This window comes from Pongo abelii, chromosome 2, assembly GCF_028885655.2.
Source record: "Pongo abelii isolate AG06213 chromosome 2, NHGRI_mPonAbe1-v2.0_pri, whole genome shotgun sequence".
Lineage (NCBI taxonomy): Eukaryota > Metazoa > Chordata > Mammalia > Primates > Hominidae > Pongo > Pongo abelii.
In genome coordinates, this window is record NC_085928.1 from 95,607,053 (window position 1) to 95,626,869 (window position 19,817).

At 41.4% G+C, this 19,817-nt stretch overlaps 1 protein-coding gene across 11 annotated transcripts in view; it reads left to right on the plus strand.

Moving 5' to 3' along the window:
- Positions 1-19,817, plus strand: part of CFAP20DC (CFAP20 domain containing) — a 355,007-nt gene that overhangs the window by 305,415 nt on the left and 29,775 nt on the right. For 4 of the 11 annotated variants that reach the window (XM_054550630.2, XM_054550631.1, XM_054550642.1 and 1 more), the window contains one exon: positions 4,144-4,230. In XM_054550630.2, coding sequence (XP_054406605.1) covers positions 4,144-4,230 — 87 coding nt within the window. Of the gene's footprint in view, positions 1-4,143; positions 4,231-9,691; positions 9,972-10,556; positions 12,974-19,817 lie in introns of those variants that run through there. The other 7 variants (XM_054550633.1, XM_054550643.1, XM_054550634.2 and 4 more) reach the window with 6 other exon arrangements.

Sequence of the window (19,817 nt, forward strand, 5' to 3'; positions counted from 1 at the left end):
TTACTGGGTATATACCCAAAGGAATATAAATCATTCTACTACAAGGATACATGCACACATATGTTCATTGCAGCACTATTCACAATAGCAAAGACATGGAATCAACACAAATGCCCATCAATGATAGACTGGACAAAGAAATTGTGGTACATATACATCATGGAATACTACGTAGCCATAAAAAGGAAGGAGATCATGCCCTTTTCAGAGACATTGATGGAGCTGGAAGCCATTATCCTCAGCAAACTAATGCAGGAACAGAAAACTAAACATGCATGTTCTAACTTGTAAGTGAGAGCTGAACAATGAGAACACATGGACACAGGGAAGAGAACAGGACACACTGGGGCCTGTTGGGGGATGGGGTGAGGGGAGGGAGAGCATAAGGAAGAATAGCCAATGCATGCTGGGCTTAATAACCTAGGTGATGGGTTGATAGGTACAGCAAACCACCATGGCACACGTTTACCTATGTAACAAACTGCACATCCTGCACATGTACCCTGGAACTTAAAAATTAAAAAAAAAGAATCACCTGTTATCACCTGTTCACATATGGTTTTATCATAAGATTTCTATTTCATACATCATTCATTTTGCATTCCAGAAAAGTTAGTCATAAAGAGAATTCTTGTCAAGCAAATCCTATTTTCCCTTTTTCTCCCGTTACACTAGTTAAGATAGAATCGTCTAATTGGGCCTAGAAAGGACAATCAAGATCATTTCTTTAAATGCTCTGATTTTACAATTGAGAAAAGTGAGATTCAGACTGAGAAGTCCTGTCAAGGTGGGAATTGAGAATGCAAATGATAGATTGAGATGGACATCACAAACCCCGAACAGAGGTCACCTGAGGACACTGGCACCCTTTCAGGAGTCTGGGATTTCTGGTTCTCACTGAGCATTTCCGTTTCTTTTGCTCCATGCACACTCTTTTTTCCCTCAGTTGTCAGCCTTTACACCTCAAGGATCAGCGTTTCCCAAAATGTTTTCCAAGAAACAGAACTTCCACTAAATGTTAATAAATGCAGTGGGAGTGGGGAAGAGGTCCATGGTCAAACCAAGGTGGAAAATACTGGACTAGTGGAAATTGTCATTTGTCTTTACTGGAGAAGTTCTCAGTGGCTTTAATAGACTAACATGCACAGGTAATCTCCACTGGGTGAGTGACACTTCTCCAATTTGTCTACAGAACTCTTTTTCTGTAGAACATCTCAAGGGTTTTATCCACTCACATCCTTTGAGAAATGCTGCTGTAGATCACTCCTCCAGAGCTGAGAACCCTGACTCCCACCAGAACTCAAGAAATGTGTCCCCCATCCTCAGTTTGTTTGTTTGCTTGCTTGCTTGTTTGGTTAGTTGGGTGGGTGGGTGGGTGAGTGTCTGTGTGTGTGTGTGTGAGAGAGATTTGGTGGTGGGGTGGGGGGTGCTTAGTGGAATTTTGTGTTTCTTTGCTGTTTGTTTTTTGCTTTGCCCAGATATTTCACACACTCCTGACCAGGCTGTAACAAGATGTTTTTTTAGACCCACTTTTCATCCAAAACAAAGTATGCTAAAGCCTGAACATTTCTTAAGTCTGAGGCTTTGGTCTCTTGCAGAAATTTTCTTTCTCATATTTTAAATTATACAAACTTATAACTGTAGGTAATATGGTTAGCTTATAACAAAGGATAAATCTAAGTGAAAGTTCATTCATCATGAATATTGGAGTCTTACATCTTAATGAATATTTTGGTTCTGATTTGCAATGTTTTAATATAATTTAGAATCACATTAAGTCAAAATAATTTGACTTATAAGAATTAAATGACCAATAAACATGGACCACAGATAACACTAATTTTTACTGCTGACATATTCTTCTGCAGTTAATCACCTGTAATTCTGTGAGGCATTACGAAAGTGATGTGTAGGAAATAGTATTGATTGGTTTTCATCAGCCCAACTTATCATTGTCAATGTTTATGCTGAACCTGGCAAGATTTAAGCATATAAACTTGCTCCTAATGGTAATAAGTACTGTCAATATTTTAACAGGTGGATCAGGAGAAATTAGCTCTAATGTGCTGTAGTGGTTACTTCCAAAGCCATGGGAGTGAGGTGCTCTTGAGAACTTAAAAACTGAGATAAGCAAAATTATGTGAGAGTATTTGGCTTAAGAATTTCAGGAGGGAAAAACTCTCTTTGTTTATTCTGATAGTATACCAGTCTGAAGTATAACTTTTATTAATGATGGAGTTTTAATAATCTATAAATAAATCGTGAAATTAATAATGGGATTAGAATCATCCCCAATTTTGCTTTATGGCTTCATAAACCAAAGATTATCTCAAAGAAAATCAATCAAAATTTCACCATTTGTTTTTTCCACTACTTGCAAAAATGATTCAGACATTTCAAACCCTGAAAACTTACAAACCTTTTAGCCAACTCAATTGAAGAGAGCTTCCTTTTTCCTTTAAAACTTTTTTGGTCAAAGAAATTGATATTACTAGCATCTTATTGTGGGTTAATCTTAGTAAGCATAGTGTCTTTTTCACCCCAGTACTTGTCTTTTCTTTGACTTTTGATATCTATGTATTTCTAAAATTCATCTCAGTACCTAGGTCTGGACAGTATACTTATAATATCTTTTCAATTCACCTATTTCAAGAGATTTTAATCTTCTCAGGTCAGGTACTTCTCAAGAACATCACCATTATCGAGATATTTGATTTAAGTTAAAAAAAAATGGTGGCGCCATTTTTTAGCTAAGCATAAGAATCTATGAATGTTACAAAGTCCAGATAAATAGTAAGTCCAGAGATTCCTGTTATAATCGGCTGTGGTCAGCAAATACATTATCACTGGTAATGTTTATAGCCTTAATTTATAAAGGACATCACTGTTTGCATTTTTAATACATTTTTAATCACCTTTTCCATGTTTTGCTAGTTGTTGCTTTCAATCTAATATAGTGGCTGTCAGCATTGACTGCACATTGCATTATCTGGGGACTCTAAGATATGCTGCTGCCTGGGTCCCATTCATGGAGATTCCTACCTCCTCTGGCTTGAGCTGTGGCCTGGGCATCATGATGTATAAAAGCTCCCCCAAGTGATCCTAATGTGTGCCAAGGCTGAGACCCTCTGGCTTAACCTATTCTCATTTCTTGTCTTTATTGCTCCTCTTCACTTCCTGTGGTGCCAGAATGAGCAGTTTGGGAATTCCCAAAGGCACATGGTAGCAGTGACATTTGACAGTTTCAATCAACAGACTAACCATCACTTGATGGATTTCATTTGTGGGCAATCCAACAATGTTCTGACAACTTGCCTTAACCCCATGTGGTTGATGATCACTAGAATGGAAAACATGACCTATTTTGTTTTGTTTGGCTTTCTTCACTCTGTCTTGTACACATTTTGAGCAAAACTCACTATCCTTCCCAGGTGTCAGATTATATGCTATGTGAATATAGCTAGGTTTCAGCTTCCAAATTAGCAAAGGGAGGAAGGTTTATTAAGTGACCACGTGAAAATGATGGAAGCCACTGGTTTAGACTATTAAAATTAGTATGTGTGTGTCTGTGTGTATGTGTTTTATTACTAGGATCCATCAGTTTACAAAACCTTTGTGACTTTGCATTATTAAGTTAAATATTATTAGGAAGTTTTGGAGTCTTTCCATTTATAGTAGCCCCTAGTGAGTCAGGTCTTTTTTTTTCCACATAAAGATGCCATTTATTTCAATCTGAGCAAAGGTGTAGACCTGTGGCTTTCAATTTCCCATTATCTGTAGTGTTCTTCTAAATACGAGATGATGGAAGAGCACTAGGAATTTAAAATCTTGCTTCAATAACTCCCCTCAAAGTTGTAAGCCTTTTGTAAAGTCTGTTTTGTACACAGCCTTGAATGGTAAGTGATTTGGGCTGTGAAGGAACTGAAACAGTGGATGCAAAGTGAGGTGACATGGTACAGAAAAGAGAGGGCAAGAGGGGAAAGGGAAAGGAAGAATGGAGGCCAAGAGACAGGAAGGCAATCACCAAATGAGAGGGAACTTGGGGGACCATAGGCACCTGCCCAAGGAGCTTTGCAGAGCAGAGATGGGATGACACCCATTTGTGAAGTGAGACTGAGTTTGTTTTTCTCTAAAACCTTAAAGGACGATTTAATCCCAGCAAGCTGGAGAGCTTGGAGACATCCAAGATGCTGGCAAATGGACCACTGAAGAAAAAGCACTTAGCACATGGTAAGCACTCAGTAAATGTTCACTGGTTTGATTATTATTTATGCCTAGGCCTGTCAGACGGAGGACTTTCAGGTTTGGAACTCTGGTGATAAACAATGGCTATAGCATCATTCCTGAAAGTATATATGGGCACATACATACTGTATTAGTGCATTCTCACACTGCTTTAAACAACTACCTGAAACTTGGTAATTCATGAATAAAAGAAGTTTAATTAACTCGCCATTCTGCAGGCTGTACAGGAAGCATGGCTGAGAGGCCTCATGAAACTTATAATCATGGCAGAAGGCAAAAGGGAAGCCACCATGTCTCACCATGCCAGAGCAGGAGAGAGAGAGAGAGTGAAGGTGGATATGCTACACACTTTTAAACAACCAGATATTCTGAGAATTCACTCACTATCATGAGAACAGCACAGGGGAAATCTGCCCCATGACCAATCACCTCCCACCAGGTTCCTCCCCCAACACGGGCTTATAGTTCAACATGAGATTTGGGTGGGGACACAGCAAAACTATATCACATGCTTTAATATATTTAAGTTAGAGCTTCATATTTTACCCTATTATAAGACTAAGCTAAAACAAATGTTTTATCAATACTCTGAAAAAAAATGGGACCATCAGTTTCATGCAATAAGTCGTAAAGAAAACTAACAATTTCCTGAGAATTTGGAGAAATAGGGTCAACCCTGATTATAGATTAACACCTGGGGCCATGTAGTTAGAAAATAGATACTCCAGAAATTCTTTGAAGCTGTTATTTATTTAGTATTTGTAATACTTCGGGTCTGACCCATATGATTAAAATAATTGACTCCACTATAAATGTTCAGAATCCTACTTCTAAGTAAAATAATAAAAATCCAAGACCAAATCAACAGCCCCTTTTTAAAACAAGGTTGTCAGAAATGATCAATTCTGGGCCAAGCAGCTCATGTATGTTAAAGGGCTTTTGTTACTTTTATTCTTCATGGTATGGTGTAGGATTATTCCAAATCACCTCATCTTTATCTGTTAATACATTTTTTCCCTCAGATAATATGGTGAATATTTGAAATAAGGTATATTTGTTTAAACAGAGTCTGTAATCAAGTTTTTTTTATTATTATTATACTTTAAGTTTTAGGGTACATGTGCAGTCTTGCCCTGTCACCCAGGCTGGAGTGCAGTGGTGCAATCTTGGCTCACTGCAACCTCTGCCTCCTGGGTTCAAGTGATTCTCCTGCCTCAGCCTCCCGAGTAGCTGGGACTACAGGCATGCGCCACCACGCCCAGCTATTTTTGGCATTTTTAGTTGACACGGGGTTTCACCATGTTAGCCAGGCTGGTCTCAAACTCCTGACCTCAGGCAATCCACCTGCCTCGGCCTCCTAAAGTGTTGGAATTACAGGCGTGAGCCACCGCGCCCAGCCTATAATCAAGATTTTATACAATTTCAGACTGGCTCTCTTCCCCATAGACAAAATTAATGAGGTTTTTCTAATGATTGGATAAGATTATGTTAAGAAGTTATAGAAATAATCCTCTTCAGCTTTGCATTTATTTTCTACTCGGAAGGTCAGCCATCCCCTACAAATGTTTCTTTCCAAATGTCTATCCTGAGCTTAATCACAAGTTGTAGATACAGAACATTTCACCAAAGACATACTAGTGTCTTCAAAACCATGGTTTTCCATCTCTTTCTGAGGTATTTTCTGCCTTTGGCAAGAAAATAGAGAAGAGGAGGGAAATTTACAATTCCTTTGAGTAACTGTTTTTGCCACAGCTTTCGTGCCACGTTGGGTGCTATAAACCCATTAGAGTGAGAAGCAGTTTTTCTCCTTACTCTCTTAATTCTCCTACTAATTCCAGCACCATTCAGTTTTATTTCCATTTTCAATACTGAGCTGAAAAAAGAATTGTACATGTCAGCGTCTAAAATAGTGTGCACTATAAATTTATCATAATTCTTTCTGAAAGTTATAATTTCATCCACGTGAAATGATAAAGGTCAGTGAAAGCATCTCTTGATTCATCCTGGACCACCCGAGGCTCAGGTTGTCACTCTGCCACCCGATCACATTCTATAAACAATATCTACAACTTTATCATAACAAGTACTACTTAGGTTTCTATGCAAAGCTCAGTGGTTTTTAAAAATGCATTTTGTGGCATTCCTGTGGCATTTCTACTGAGCTGAATTTCACAAATACCATCAGTTTCTATATCAATGAGAAATTGTCCTTTTTCTTTAATTGACCTAACGAGTCATTAGGGTAGGCCTTGGACCATGACTCTGCTGAATGCTTTATTCTGCCCTGGAAGTTGTAATCTTACCACTGAGTCAAAATGACTCTCTTGATGATTGTCCTCATCATCTTTATTGTCAGCACAACCATTTATTGAGCTCTCACTGTACTCCCAAGCATCGCACTGAACCGTATGTGCATGTTTTCTCATTTAATCCTCACAACTGTAAGTGTTCATCTACTTTACAAATTAAGAAACTGAGGCACAAACAGGCTCAGGAATTGTCCTGAGTGGTGATGCAGGAATCTGTCAGACCTAGCTGATGTCAAACCTCATGACTTAACTGTTGGTGGCACTATTGACCAACAATGGTTCTATTGATGGCTAAAGTCCAAATTGCTTATTAATAGATGGAGCGTTAATCATGGCGCCTTGCTTCCTGCTTAGTTGCTAGCTCCATGGTTGCAGCTTGAAAAATATTTTGTTCTGTTTATCTGCTGTACCGCGTGCTTAAAAAGAATCTATATTTTCTAAAAGCCCTTGAGAATTTACCTTCACATATACCTATATACATTTCAAGGTTATTGATATTTTTGCGTATTAGCAGCATTCTTCCTATTACCTATGAATTTAATGAAAGGAAAACATTAGACGTGGCATGCAGGTATTATTTCAGAAATTTATTTCTTCTCTACATGGCATCCTTTCACTCTTCCCATTCCCCTGGTGTTTTTATAGTAACCTGGCATCCTGAGCTACCACCTTTTTGCTGGCACTAAAGGATCATTTATAATCAGCCCTCCACTTATTCTGAAATGCGCCCTACAATTCATAACACAACAGACAGTGTGTAAGTTTAACAGGACCCGAAGCATTTCCTATCTTGAATTAAACTCACATGTTCAGAGGAGTGAAAATATCAAGGATTGTGGTGTTTTAGGATTCAGCTTTCAGCTTCACAACTAATAAAAAGAACAAACTGTTTTCTGGGATCTTGGGAGTCAGCCTACGCCTCTTTCCGTCCTTCACTTTCCCTTACTGCATACACAGTGAAGACTACAACTGATAAGGGATACAGCCACATCCACAAAAGGAAAGTTTCAGAAAATTATCTTTGCTAAGATTAGTGCAATTTTTTTCTCCTGAAAAGCCTCTAGCTTTTTCATCTACAGAACAGGATATGACAAGGTTTTTCTGTTGTTGTTGCATTCAATAAACAAATAAGCTCTGTACTTAGGGCCTGTCATGGCAGAGGCAAAAGAGCCATTTGAGCTGGACATCTTGACCACAGAGCCATCTGTGTTTTCTCCAAGCAGAGTTAGGCACACACTTGCAGCGATACCCAACATCCCCTAGCAGAGAAAATGGTTGTTATTCACCTTTCAACTTGCATTATCACTGAACCACACTGCTTACCGTATATGATGAATTACTTTTTAAAAAAATAAATTCTGTAGTTATTCTATGAATAGCCCAGTTACATGTGTTTGTCATTTGGGGAGGCTAAAATAATTTTTCAAATGTAAACATTCAAAATTCACCAAACCAGCTTCATTCTTAGTCTTTCTCCAACCATAGTCACCCCTATCTCAACTGATGGCAAATGCATCTGATTGCTGAGATAGGAAACTTGGAAAGATGCTTTGATTCCTCCTTTTATCTCATGTCCCGCTTTCAAATGGTCAGTAGATCCTACTGGTTTTACTCTCAGTATATTCAGAATCCAATGCCTTTTCCCCTCCACCCCCCGGGCCTTTATCACCTGGGACCACTACCACCATCATCTCTTATTGTCTCATTGAACAGCCTACTAACTCATCTGCCTGCTTCTACCACTGCCTCCAATCTATTTTCTTGTTTAACTTTTAATTGACAGATAATAATTCTACATATTTATGATGTACAATGTGATGTTTTGATATATGCATACGTGATGGAATGATTAATCAAGTTAATTAGCATATTCATCATCTCCCATACAGTACTTACCAATTTTTGTGGTGAAAACATTTAAAATCTACTCTCAGCAATTTTGAAATATACATTACATTAACTATAGACATCATGCTATGCAATAGATCTCAAAAGCTTATTTCTTCTGTTTAATCCTCAACACAGCAGCCAGAGTGAGCCTTAAAATGACAACATATTGTGTCACCTGCTGAAAACCTTGCAGAGGATTTCAACTTTCTTTTTTTTTTTTTTTTTCTGGAGACAGAGTTTTGCTCTTGTTGCCCAGGCTGGGGTGCAATGGCGTGATCTCAGTTCACCACAACCTCTGCCTCCTGGGTTCAAGTGATTCTCCTGCCTCAGCCTCCCAAGTAGCTGGGATTACAGATGCACACCATCATGCCCTGCTAATTTTGTATTTTTAGTAGACACAGGGTTTCTCCATGTTGGTCAGGCTGGTCTCAAACTCCTACCTCAGGCAATTCACCCTCCTTGGCCTCCCAAAGTGCTAGGAATTACAGGCATGAGCCACTGATCCTGGCCTCAACTTTCAGTAATAGTGGACTAATTTGGTATAGACCAGGCCTTGCATTGGGAACAACTAAAAAGCTTATACAAATAAATACAAATAAAGCAAGAATTAAAAATAAAAGCCATATGAATTAGACACAACACTGTCATTATTTGCAGATGACATTATTGTATTCATAGAAAACCCAAGAAAATCTACAGATAAACTACTAAAATTAACAAACTTATCAGTGTCTTAAAACAACTCTTTTATCTACACATAAATTAATAAAAGTTATAAGAATTAGTTAATGTTGTTGGATAAAAGTCATTATATAAAAATCAATTGTTTTACTGTATACAAGACACGAAGTATTAATAAAATTTAAAGTATAAAATTTATAGATGCATCAAAAAACATCAAATACCTAGAAATAAATCTAATAAAAATCTAATTAATTTTAAAAGTACAAGTTTTCTGTGCACAAAATTATGAAACATTTATTGATACGAATTAAAATATTATACTAGTTGTCCATTGCTGCATAACACATTACCCTAAAACTTAGTTGCTTAAAATAAGAATAAACAGGTCAGAAATTCAGGAGTGCTCTAACTGAGTGGTTCTGGCTTGGGGTCTCTCATGAGGTTGCAGTCAAGATTTTTTGGTCCAGACTGCAGCCATCTGAAAGTTTTACTTGAGCTGGGAGATGGGCATCTCCATATGACTGTTTGAGTGACTATGAAACATTGTGGTTGGCTTCCTTCAGAGAAATGATCCAAGAAGCCACAAAGGAAGCTGCAATGCCTTTTATGACCTAGCCCCAGAAGTCACACATCGTCATCATCCATACTTGATTGGTCACACAGACCAGCTCTGAGTCAGTGTGGTAGAGATTGCACCAAATTTACACAGGGTGTAAATTTCAGGAGGCTAAGGCTGCTGAGAGACATCTCAGAAAGAGGCTACAACAAAGACCTAGTAATTGAAAGGATGTTGCATGTTCATGGATGAGAAGAATCAATATTATTAAAATGTCAGTTCTCTCCAATATGGTGTGTAGAGTTCATGCATTTACCAAAGCTCTGGCATATGATTTCCTCCACAATCAGAAGCCTAAAACGAATGGAACTCTGACATTCATTCATTTATGTTTTTAAGTTACTGACTTAATTCTGTGCTAGCTCAGCACAGAATAATCAACTGACCCAATCTGTGCCTGCCCTTCATTTCATCCTAAGGCCATGTCCAATTTCCTCATTAACCCAAATAATATCTGAAAGGATATCTTCTCTTTCAGCCCTGTGAAGTTTTTATAAATCATGTAAAGGTCTGAATAACACAAAGGAACATCAAAATTCTTTAGTCTTTGGCATAAATCCCATGGAACAACCAACTTTCAGGAATCTATTCATTTAGCCAGCTATTTCTCTAATATGAGGACTTGAATCTTCTTCCAATTTCCTCCCCAATGGGACAGCCAAAGGCATTTTCCTATGCAAAACCTTCGAGGCAGTCCCATTACATTATTACATTATTTAATTATAATAACGTTACTTTAGACTTAGCCCACTTACCAGAATAATCAGTGGTCTTTACAGTTTAATCTCACTTTCTACTTTCTGTTTGTGCAGCACGTGCTCACCAAAATGCAATACCATGCTATGGTCGCTCATTCTGTCCACAAAGATTGCAGCTTTCTATGCACTCTAACTGCATTGTGCTACCTGCACCCTGTGGCCCACTTGAAATGAAGTTTGACTACATGACCTGCTTTAGCCAATAAAATGTGAGCAGAAGTGATGCATGTCACTCCCAGGTGACAGACTTAAGAACTGGCATACTTTGCCACTTGATTTTTTTCCGCTCTACATAGCAACTGTAATGTTCAAGATGCTGGCTTCTCCATCAGCCTGGGTCCCAGAACAGGGAAAACAAAGTGGCCCTGGGAAAAAGATGAAAGCAGAACTTTTCTATCAAGCCCAATAGATTCAAGTCAAGAGAGAGCAAGGCACATCTTGAAAAGAACTGAGTGGGCTGGGCGCGGTGGCTTATGCTTGTAATCTCAGCACTTTGGGAGGCCGAGGTGCATGGATCACCTGAGGTCAGGAGTTTGAGACCAGCCTGACCAACATGGTGAAACCCCGTCTCTACTAAAAAAATACAAAAATTAGCTTGGCATGGTGGCGTGCACCTGTAGTCCCAGCTACTCGGGAGGCTGAGGCAGGAGAATGGCGTGAACCCAGGAGGCGGAGCTTGCAGTGAGCCGAGATTGTGCCACTGCACTCCAGCCTGGGTAACAGAGCGAGACTCTGTCTCAAAAAAAAAAAAAAGAAAAAAGAACTGAGTGTAACTGTGGGCACATGAAGCTGATCAGAATTAAACAGATAAGAAGCCAATTAAGTTTTTGAGAGAGTTGTATAGCCAGAGAAATCAGGAGCCTGGACTAGAAATATTTACAACTGTTCAAAATTCAAAGTGACCCTGGGCCCTCCCCTTTTCCCCAGGCAGGAGGCAGGCTGAGAAAGCTGTTCTGCCCCCAAGGAGGACATATTCTTCAATGCTCACTTTAGATGTGGGCAAGGAAAGGTAAAGGAAAATTCCCAGAAGAAAGAACCAAATGGACTGAGGAGCAACAGAATGAGAACATTGTAGGATAGCACTTCCTGGCCCCCTATGGGAGGTGGAGCCAAGTCATCTTTTCTAATGGCGTGAGTGGAAGTGATGGGTCCTTGTCATCTTTTCTGATGGTGTGAGTGGAAGTGATGGGTCGTTCTCATCTCTTCTGATGGTGTGAGTGGAAGGGATGGTCACTTTCATCTATTCTGATGGTGTGAGTAGAAGGGATGGGTTGCTTTCCTGCTGAGTGTGTTTCTTACTTTCCAGTGAGAGGTCCTGCAGAGCACTTTATTCCCTCTGGCTTAGAGACCTTTATCATTCTGCCAGACTGGATCCTTGAGAGACTATCATAAGTAGAGTGCCCCTGCCAGCCCATGACAGCATGCTGTGTGGACAAGAAACAAACTTTCATTGTATTGAGCTTAGATTTGAGGGTTGTATGTTTCTGCATTACCTAGTTATCACTGATACACCATTGGAGCAAAAAATCCCATCTATGAAGAAACTCCAATGATTTACCCTATATAGTTCTTTCTCTGAATATGTCGTATGCCTTACCTAGTGAATCCTGGGGCTAAAATGGTATTGAAATGATCAGATACAATCCTGAGCCCCTAGTCTTATGAACTAGGCCTCCTCTAACAGGCAGTGCTAAGCTTCCATCATTCCCAGACAGTGGGAGATCATCCCAGACAGATGAAAGAAGACTTCTCTTTCCTAGCTTAGCTTGAATCACAAAGCAGTCCATTTGTTTTGGCCAAGGGGATGTGCTACTCTTTTAACTCAAGGTCCCAGGCTTTAGGGTACACACGATGAAAAAGAACTCACTTGTAACTGTTGCACCTTGAGTTCTTCTTGTTCCAAAAAGCTCCAGAAAGAAGCTCAGCCCTGAAAAAATAAAAACCGGATGGATCCAGAGATGCCTGAGTTGGAGATGAACTTTGGTGAACTCTCCTCACTACCATACTAAAAACCCAGTCCAGGGAGTAGTTTATTTGCCATTTTCTACACATGCAACGTATGAAGAAGCACGATGGGTGACTGCACCTGTGTTGCCTTTACTCCACCTCCACACACAATGACTCAGCCAACCAGCCCAACAAAAGCCCTGTTTCACCTTTGTTTGTGGAGGCACTGCTTTGGGGAACTATCATGGGTGCCCTTACTTCTTTCAAGTAATAAAATCCCCTTGTTAAATCCTCGTTGGTTGTGGTCATGGGAGTGACACCTGTCAGGTGATTGAACCACCCGTCGTGTTGGTTACAGTCAGAGTGTTACTGGCCCAGTGACTAGTCACTGTGATAGCAGGGAGGTGGGACATGATCCATTGCCAGCAGAAGCAGGGGGAAAGGGTGCTGGGAAAAACCAAACCATAGCCACAACAACTGGCAACCCAAAAATAGTCCAAAGAGCTCCACTTCAGATCACTCCTTACCTTCTTTACTTCCCAAGGACACCAAGATAGTATGGGCTGTGGCCAGAGCTCTCCACTGATGACAGCTCACAGAAGCTGGGAGGATGGAGATACAAGGAAGTTAATGACTCTCAAAACAGCTAGGGAACTTTCACTGATCTGCCCTCCTTGCACATAAAGGACATGGTAGAAAGAAAAGTCTGTCTTTGTGTCTGATAAAAATATAGATAACTTTGTTTCAAACTTGAAGTGATAATTCTTGAAGGCAATTATTGGGACTTTGAAGAATGCTGCTACATACCAAGCTATTATTGCCATAATTGTCATTAATATCAACATAACCCAAATGTTTAGTGGTTTGGTGGTCCCCTCCAAGGTAATAATAGCAGAACCTCTGCTCCTCTATCTCCATCAAAGTGTCGCTCAGCTCTTTCTGGGACTTCCCTGGCAATGCTCCACTAATCTGTTTGTTGGCTGCTTCCTGGGGCTGACTTCCAGATCCCAACTGCTGCTGTGTTGGGGACCAGCCTCAACACCACCCGTAGGGTACCCGAAGTCCGGTGGCGACAAAGGATTGAGAAGAGACAAGTTAAGAGTTCATAAAGGTGGGAGCCAGGGGGCCAGTTGCAAAACGGAGGCTGCAAAAGGCACCAAGCTCTGGTCTACACACTATTTATTGAGTACAATCACTTAGATCTAAGAAGCAGATGTTCCGGGCGAAATAGTGAAAGGGTGGCAGTGCGTCATAGGCGTAATCTGTAGCAATAGTGGTTTAAACGAATCTCCTTTGTGCTCAAACAGCATATCTTTAACTTATCGGAGAGTAGCTAGTGGGAGCGGGCTTAACTAGGAGCCTACACGTCTGTCCACATTCCAGTGCTTCAAAGGAGTGCCTTTCTCCTTGAACACAGTGTTTACAGATAAGAGAGCGGGTCTCGCTCTAAGCATGGGAACATGAGGGCAATTAGGAGGCTTTCCTCCTCAGAGGCCTCTTGTGGCTTTCCACAACTTATTGTCCCATATTTTTATGGCCAGTTTATACAGGCACCCCACAAGCCCTTTTCCCACAAGCCCTTTGCCCAACACTGCTGCTCCCAAGCTTTTAGTCATCTTGCACGTCTCTTCCCCATGGTGATTTTCCAGTTTGTCTTCACCACCTTTGTGGTGTTAGAGGCCTCCCATCCTCGAGCCAGCCCCAGCAGGGAAAAGGAAGAACCATCCTGACCCCCACAAACCAACTTGAGAATCCCCCAGGCCCCTCCACAGCATGGAGCACCCTCCTTTCAAAGGGATTAAACCTCAGCATCCTGGAATGAAGGATTTGTATCTATGTTACTTCCCCAAGAACAGAGACCAGCGAATGAATGTTTGTCCTCTATCCACGTGAGACAGGCTAGAACAACAAAAAATGTGCGCCTAAGGCACCTACCTCTTCTGTCAGAATTCAGGGGCATATTTTTAACCATGGTTGTCCTTTCCCATAAAAAAACATTTTTTATTAAACCCTATGCCACTCACTCAGTCACCTTAAATATAATGAAAACAGAGGTCATTGAATATGCCACATGCCAGGCATTACTTGCATTATTTAATCTCTTACTAGCCCTAAGGGGAAGGTTACTATTTACACCCCACCTGACAAAGGCAAAAACTGGGGACCAGAAAGAGAATGGGATCTGCCAAAGGTCATCAAGCTAATGAGGAGCAGAGACCTGCCTGTCATCACAATCTGCTCCTAACCATCACTCACATTCATCCAGAAGCAAAGAGAATCATATAATAAATTGCTGCTTATTGGTGCTCCCCACCTTCGTTTCCAATGAAGGTACAAGAATCCTTCTTGTTTTCAAACTCAGAAAGGTTCCCAAGTAAGGAAGAAAATGTTCTTGTAAAGAGAGAACATAAATACCATCTTATGTGTTCTTTCATCTTACTGTTGCGAAACTAGTAAAATTGTTGAAAGTGAAATGGTATTTACATTACATGATTTAAGCTTTTCCATTAAAAAGTATAATATTGGATGACTATACGTTTTGTTTGTGTGAAAGGTGGAGGAACCTCTACCCCTCTGAAATTGCAAATGTTACAAAGTGTTGCATATTTATTAGCCCATCTGCTGCTACAGCATTAAAGGGGAAAAAATCTTACTATAGCAATTTATTCACAGTTACAGTTTTACCACCTGATGTGCAAAATAACAACACTTGGTAAGTATTTATTATTGTGCTGAGTAATTTCAATTTAATTCATAACATTTTTTAAAGAGCACAAAAGTGAACATTTGCTTAGCATCAGGTTTTGTTTACATATTTTAGTTGAAAAGAATAATCACTAGTATTTCGGGTGATCAGGATAGGTTGCTCACCAGCATGGTTTTCAGGGATTTCGACTGTTTGAGAAACCTGATCATGTGCTCATGAATGTGGCAGCTGCATGTTACCAAAATTGACAAGGTAAAGATTTGAAAGGTGAATTTGAATCAGACCACACAGGTATTTCCACCACAGACAGTTCTGCTGGGAGGCAGCTGCTATATTCTGCTGACACTGAATCCAAATGCAGTGCAAGCTGAGACTGTTTATCTCTCTTGGCAAAATACCAGCAGTCTGTATCAGCTGGGGGATCTTTCAAAAGCAACTGATCCCAAAATAACAATTAAATAAGGACTTGGGCAGAAAATCACAGTCAGTGTGTAACTTTCACATCTGGGGAAAGGCAAACGAGAACTGTGAGAGTGACCTGTTTATTCCCTGTCTTGCCTTGGCCCTGCGTCGAAGGGGAGAGCTGGGCTTTTGAGGTGAAGATGGTATCTCTCAGGTTTCTACTCCATCACGAGGGAGAATCAGAGTCCTTTAAACAGAACCTCTGAGTTCCAATCTGATCATAGTTCAGGTGATTGTAACTGACTCAGCTGCCACCCTGCTGCTCTGGACAAAATTGCCTATCATGGCTCCTTTAACATGTGTCCCAGTTACCTCTCACTGCACAACAAACCACCCCAAACTTGAGTGATATAAGACCACTACCATAGTAGTACACGCATGGGTTCCGTGGACAGCTTAACTCAGCTTCATGATATCTGGGATCTCAGCTGGAAAGGCTCAAAGGGGTGGGGGTGACTGAACACCTGGTAGCTGGAATCACTGGGAGGCTTCTCACATGCCTGGTGCCTGGGCTGGGGTGACCCGAAGGCTGGGCTTTAGCTGGGACCATTGACCAGAGGGTCTACATGTGGCCTCTCCACATGGCTTGACCCTCTCCCAGAATGGCAGGTGGCTCCCAAGAGGAGCATCCAGAAAGCAAATGTTCCAAGTGAACTAGGTAAAAAGAAAACAAAGCTCATGACCTTTTCTGAACTAGTCCCAGAAGTCACACAGCTTCTCTTCCACCACATCCTCTTGGTTACAGTTCAGGCCAGCCCAGGCTCAAGGGAGCTGTGGCCAGGTCACATCACAGAAGGGCCTGTGGAATGGGAGTTCGTGTTGCCACAATCTTAGGAAAATAAAATCAACCCCAACATGACCAGAGCCTGGTGGTCTCCACTTTGGATTCCTGCCCTGGTTCTCTGAAAGGAATGTGTTGAGAAAAGAATAGAGATCCCAGGGCAGAAATCTCTGGGAAAATCTCTTCCCATTCAATCCACAAATTAGATGCTGTGCATCGTGGCCATCCAAGTCCTGTGGGATACAGTCCTCTCCCTCCCTCCAGATTTGTCTGGACCACGTGGCTCCTCTCTCTCTAGCCACACTGGTCTTTAGGGTTCTTTTACTGGCCCCTGGGCTCTTCTACCCTGAGGTCTTTGCTGCTACTTGCTCCCTTCCTTCCCTGTTGCACTTATTAATACCCCCGTATCCTTCAGATGTCAGCTTAAATATCACTTCTTTGTGGAAAACTTCCCTGACCTTCTTCATTAAGTCAGACTCCTGGAATAAATATTCATAGCACTAGGTACCCTATCATGGTTGTAATTTAAAAAAAAAAAATGTCTATCTCTTCATTCTGACTATAAGCTCCATGAGGTCATTAACTCTGATTTTGGTGACCATTGATAACCCCTGCCCCAACACATGCACCCAGAAGTACAGAATCCCTGGCCCAGATAAGGGGCTTAATAAACATGTGTTGGAACATATTTATATAGTGATTGAGTACCTCATATCCACCGGACACTGTGTTAGATGTGGGAACACAGTAGTGACTGGGACAATCCCACTCCCACCATCTTGGAATTCACATGTGGATGGGGAGACAGAGGATAAACAGATAAACCCTCTGGATGTACGTGTTGAAAGAAAAGCTCTGGGAGAGAAAAATGGGGAACCTAACCTAGCCTTGGAGTCTGAGGAGGTTTTCTTGAGGAAATGAGATTTCCACCAAGTGCTTCACCTCTCCTGCCACCCTCCCCAAGTGCCGCATCCCAAGCAAGCATGTGGGCACACAGGTCTCAATCTCTTCCTTTCTTATAGGAACAAATAATTACTCCTTTGTAATTTACCTTTCTGTGTGTCATGGGATAAATCAATATAAGCCAAGGAAAGAGAAGTATAAATATTTCTCAGTGTGAGTGGGCTGTTTAATATTGCCTTGTCCACTAATTAAGTTGTATGTAATATGGAGAGTACTTTGACACTGTTAAACTTAATAACCCTCTGCTTAAAGAGGAAAGGCACATTTACAGTGAGATTATAGTCCAAGCTGTAATGCCTAGCCATGAGAATGCCTCCAAGAAGATTGTGTCCAAACTCCTCAAAGCACCAGCTTTGAAATAACAATAATGTGCGACTGGCAGCACTATCCTTTAAACAATTTAATTGTTGGCAAGGATATTTCTTCCACCTGTTCCACCCAGCAGACTAAAAGTCAGAGCAGTTAATAAGCCTCTGGAGGTATCTACTGACCCTTAGAGCCCAGGGAGTATTAGACGGTCAAGAAAGTCTTCAGAGTCACCATGTTATATCAAGAACTGTATCAAGGCCATCACTTCCATACATATCTCAGTCTTGACAACTCGCTATGGTATGTTTAGAGCCACTTGAGAGATGAGGAAACTGAGGCTCAGAGAACTTAAACAACTTTATTCATTTCTACATTCATTTCAACAATCAGGCTTTGTGTGTCTGCTTTCCACCAGGCCTTGCTCTGAGCAGTGAATAAGACAGCCAAAGGCCCTGTCCTCACAGTACTTACATTCTAGTGGGGAATCCAATAAACACACGGACAGCAGCACAAGATGAAATGTGCTTGAAGAGCTTGAAGCAGGGAGCAAGTTAGAGAGGAACTCACAGGGAGGGTGGCCTTGACCTGAGATGGCAAGACAGGGAGGGTGGCCTCTACCTGAGATGGCATGGTCAGAAAAAGCCCCTCCAAGGAGACATTTAACCAGATTGGCAGCTCAGGGAAGAGGTTTCCAGGGAGAGATAACAGCCAGTATGAAGGCCTGGAGATGGACTGTGTTTGGCTTGTCCGAGGACAGGGGAAAGCCAGAGTGGTTTGTATGGGCGGAGTGCCGAGTGGTCTGTCTACTGGAATGTGGACTCCAGTCAGTTCTGTCTGACTCCTAAGCCCATGGTCTTAACCTCACCTCTGTGCTTCAGCCTCTTACCCAAAAGTAGTAACACAGGGAAGCCTGAGCTGGCTCTTTGGGAAGAGAGAAGCCAAACCACTGTTTCCCCTTCTCTTGGGAGACACAGGCTGACAAACCAGAATTATAATGACATTTCGAGAGGTGGGTAAAAACAAGTTCATCAAGCCCAGCCCCAACCAGGTGAGACTCTGTCTTATCAAATAGAGCTATTTCCCAAAAGGACACTCAAAAAAATTGTAGCTGAAAAATCTGGGTAGAACACAGGATCTTCCATGCCTGCAAAGTAAACCGTTTGCTAACACAAGTCTATGCATTTTATTCATTCATTCACATACATGCTATTACAAAGCATCTACTACATGCCAGGTAGTCACTGAAGCTGGTGCCTAAATTACATTCCACCCTTGCCCACACAAAGTTGACAGTGTATGTAGTAAGACCTCGATTAACTAGAACGCTACTCACTCAGTATAAAGGGGCCCATGGCAAAGTAAGCTTACATCAAGGAAATAGTCACAAAGCAGCATTTTTCTTCTGTTGAGACAGGGTCTCGCTCTGTCACCCAGGCTGGAGTACAGTGGCACAATCATGGCTCATTGCAGTCTCTACCTCCCCAACTTAAGCAATCCTCCTACTCAGCCTCCCAAGTAGCTGAGACTACAGGCGTGTGCCACCATACCTGGCTAATTTTTTATTTTGTTGTAGAGACGAGGTTTCCCCTATGTTGCCCACTCTGGTCTCAAACTCCTAGGCCTAAGTGATCCTCCTTCCTTGGCCTCCCAAAGTGCTGGGATTACAGGCATGAGCCACCACACCTGGCCAAAAGCAGCATTTTTTCAAAAATCGTGGCTTTCCGTACTATCATCTTACTAAGAATGCTAAAACCGATCAGAATTTCATGTTCTAGCCCTCCCTCCCCAGATGAATTAGCCTTCTGGCTTGCAGGGAGAAGAGATCAGTATATAACTAACAAGATTTTCCTTAACATACCAAGAGCAGGCCAATTGGACCAGGATATTTCCACAGTGCCAGGTTAGGGAGAACTGGGGATATGGCAGAAAGAAGTGGGGTACCCACCTCTTCAGGTTCAGGCAATTGAGGAGAAACAAAGGAAACAGATGGAGAGGCTGAGGTGAGGCTTCCCTCTTTGGACCAAAGCTCCAGAATGAAGAGGTGCCTTAGGCAGATTGGCAGTGCCCCCAGGACAAGGGGCTTGTCAACCTCATATTCATGGCTCTGGGTGGAATTGGCTCTCAGGTGGATCTGCCCTAATCCTGA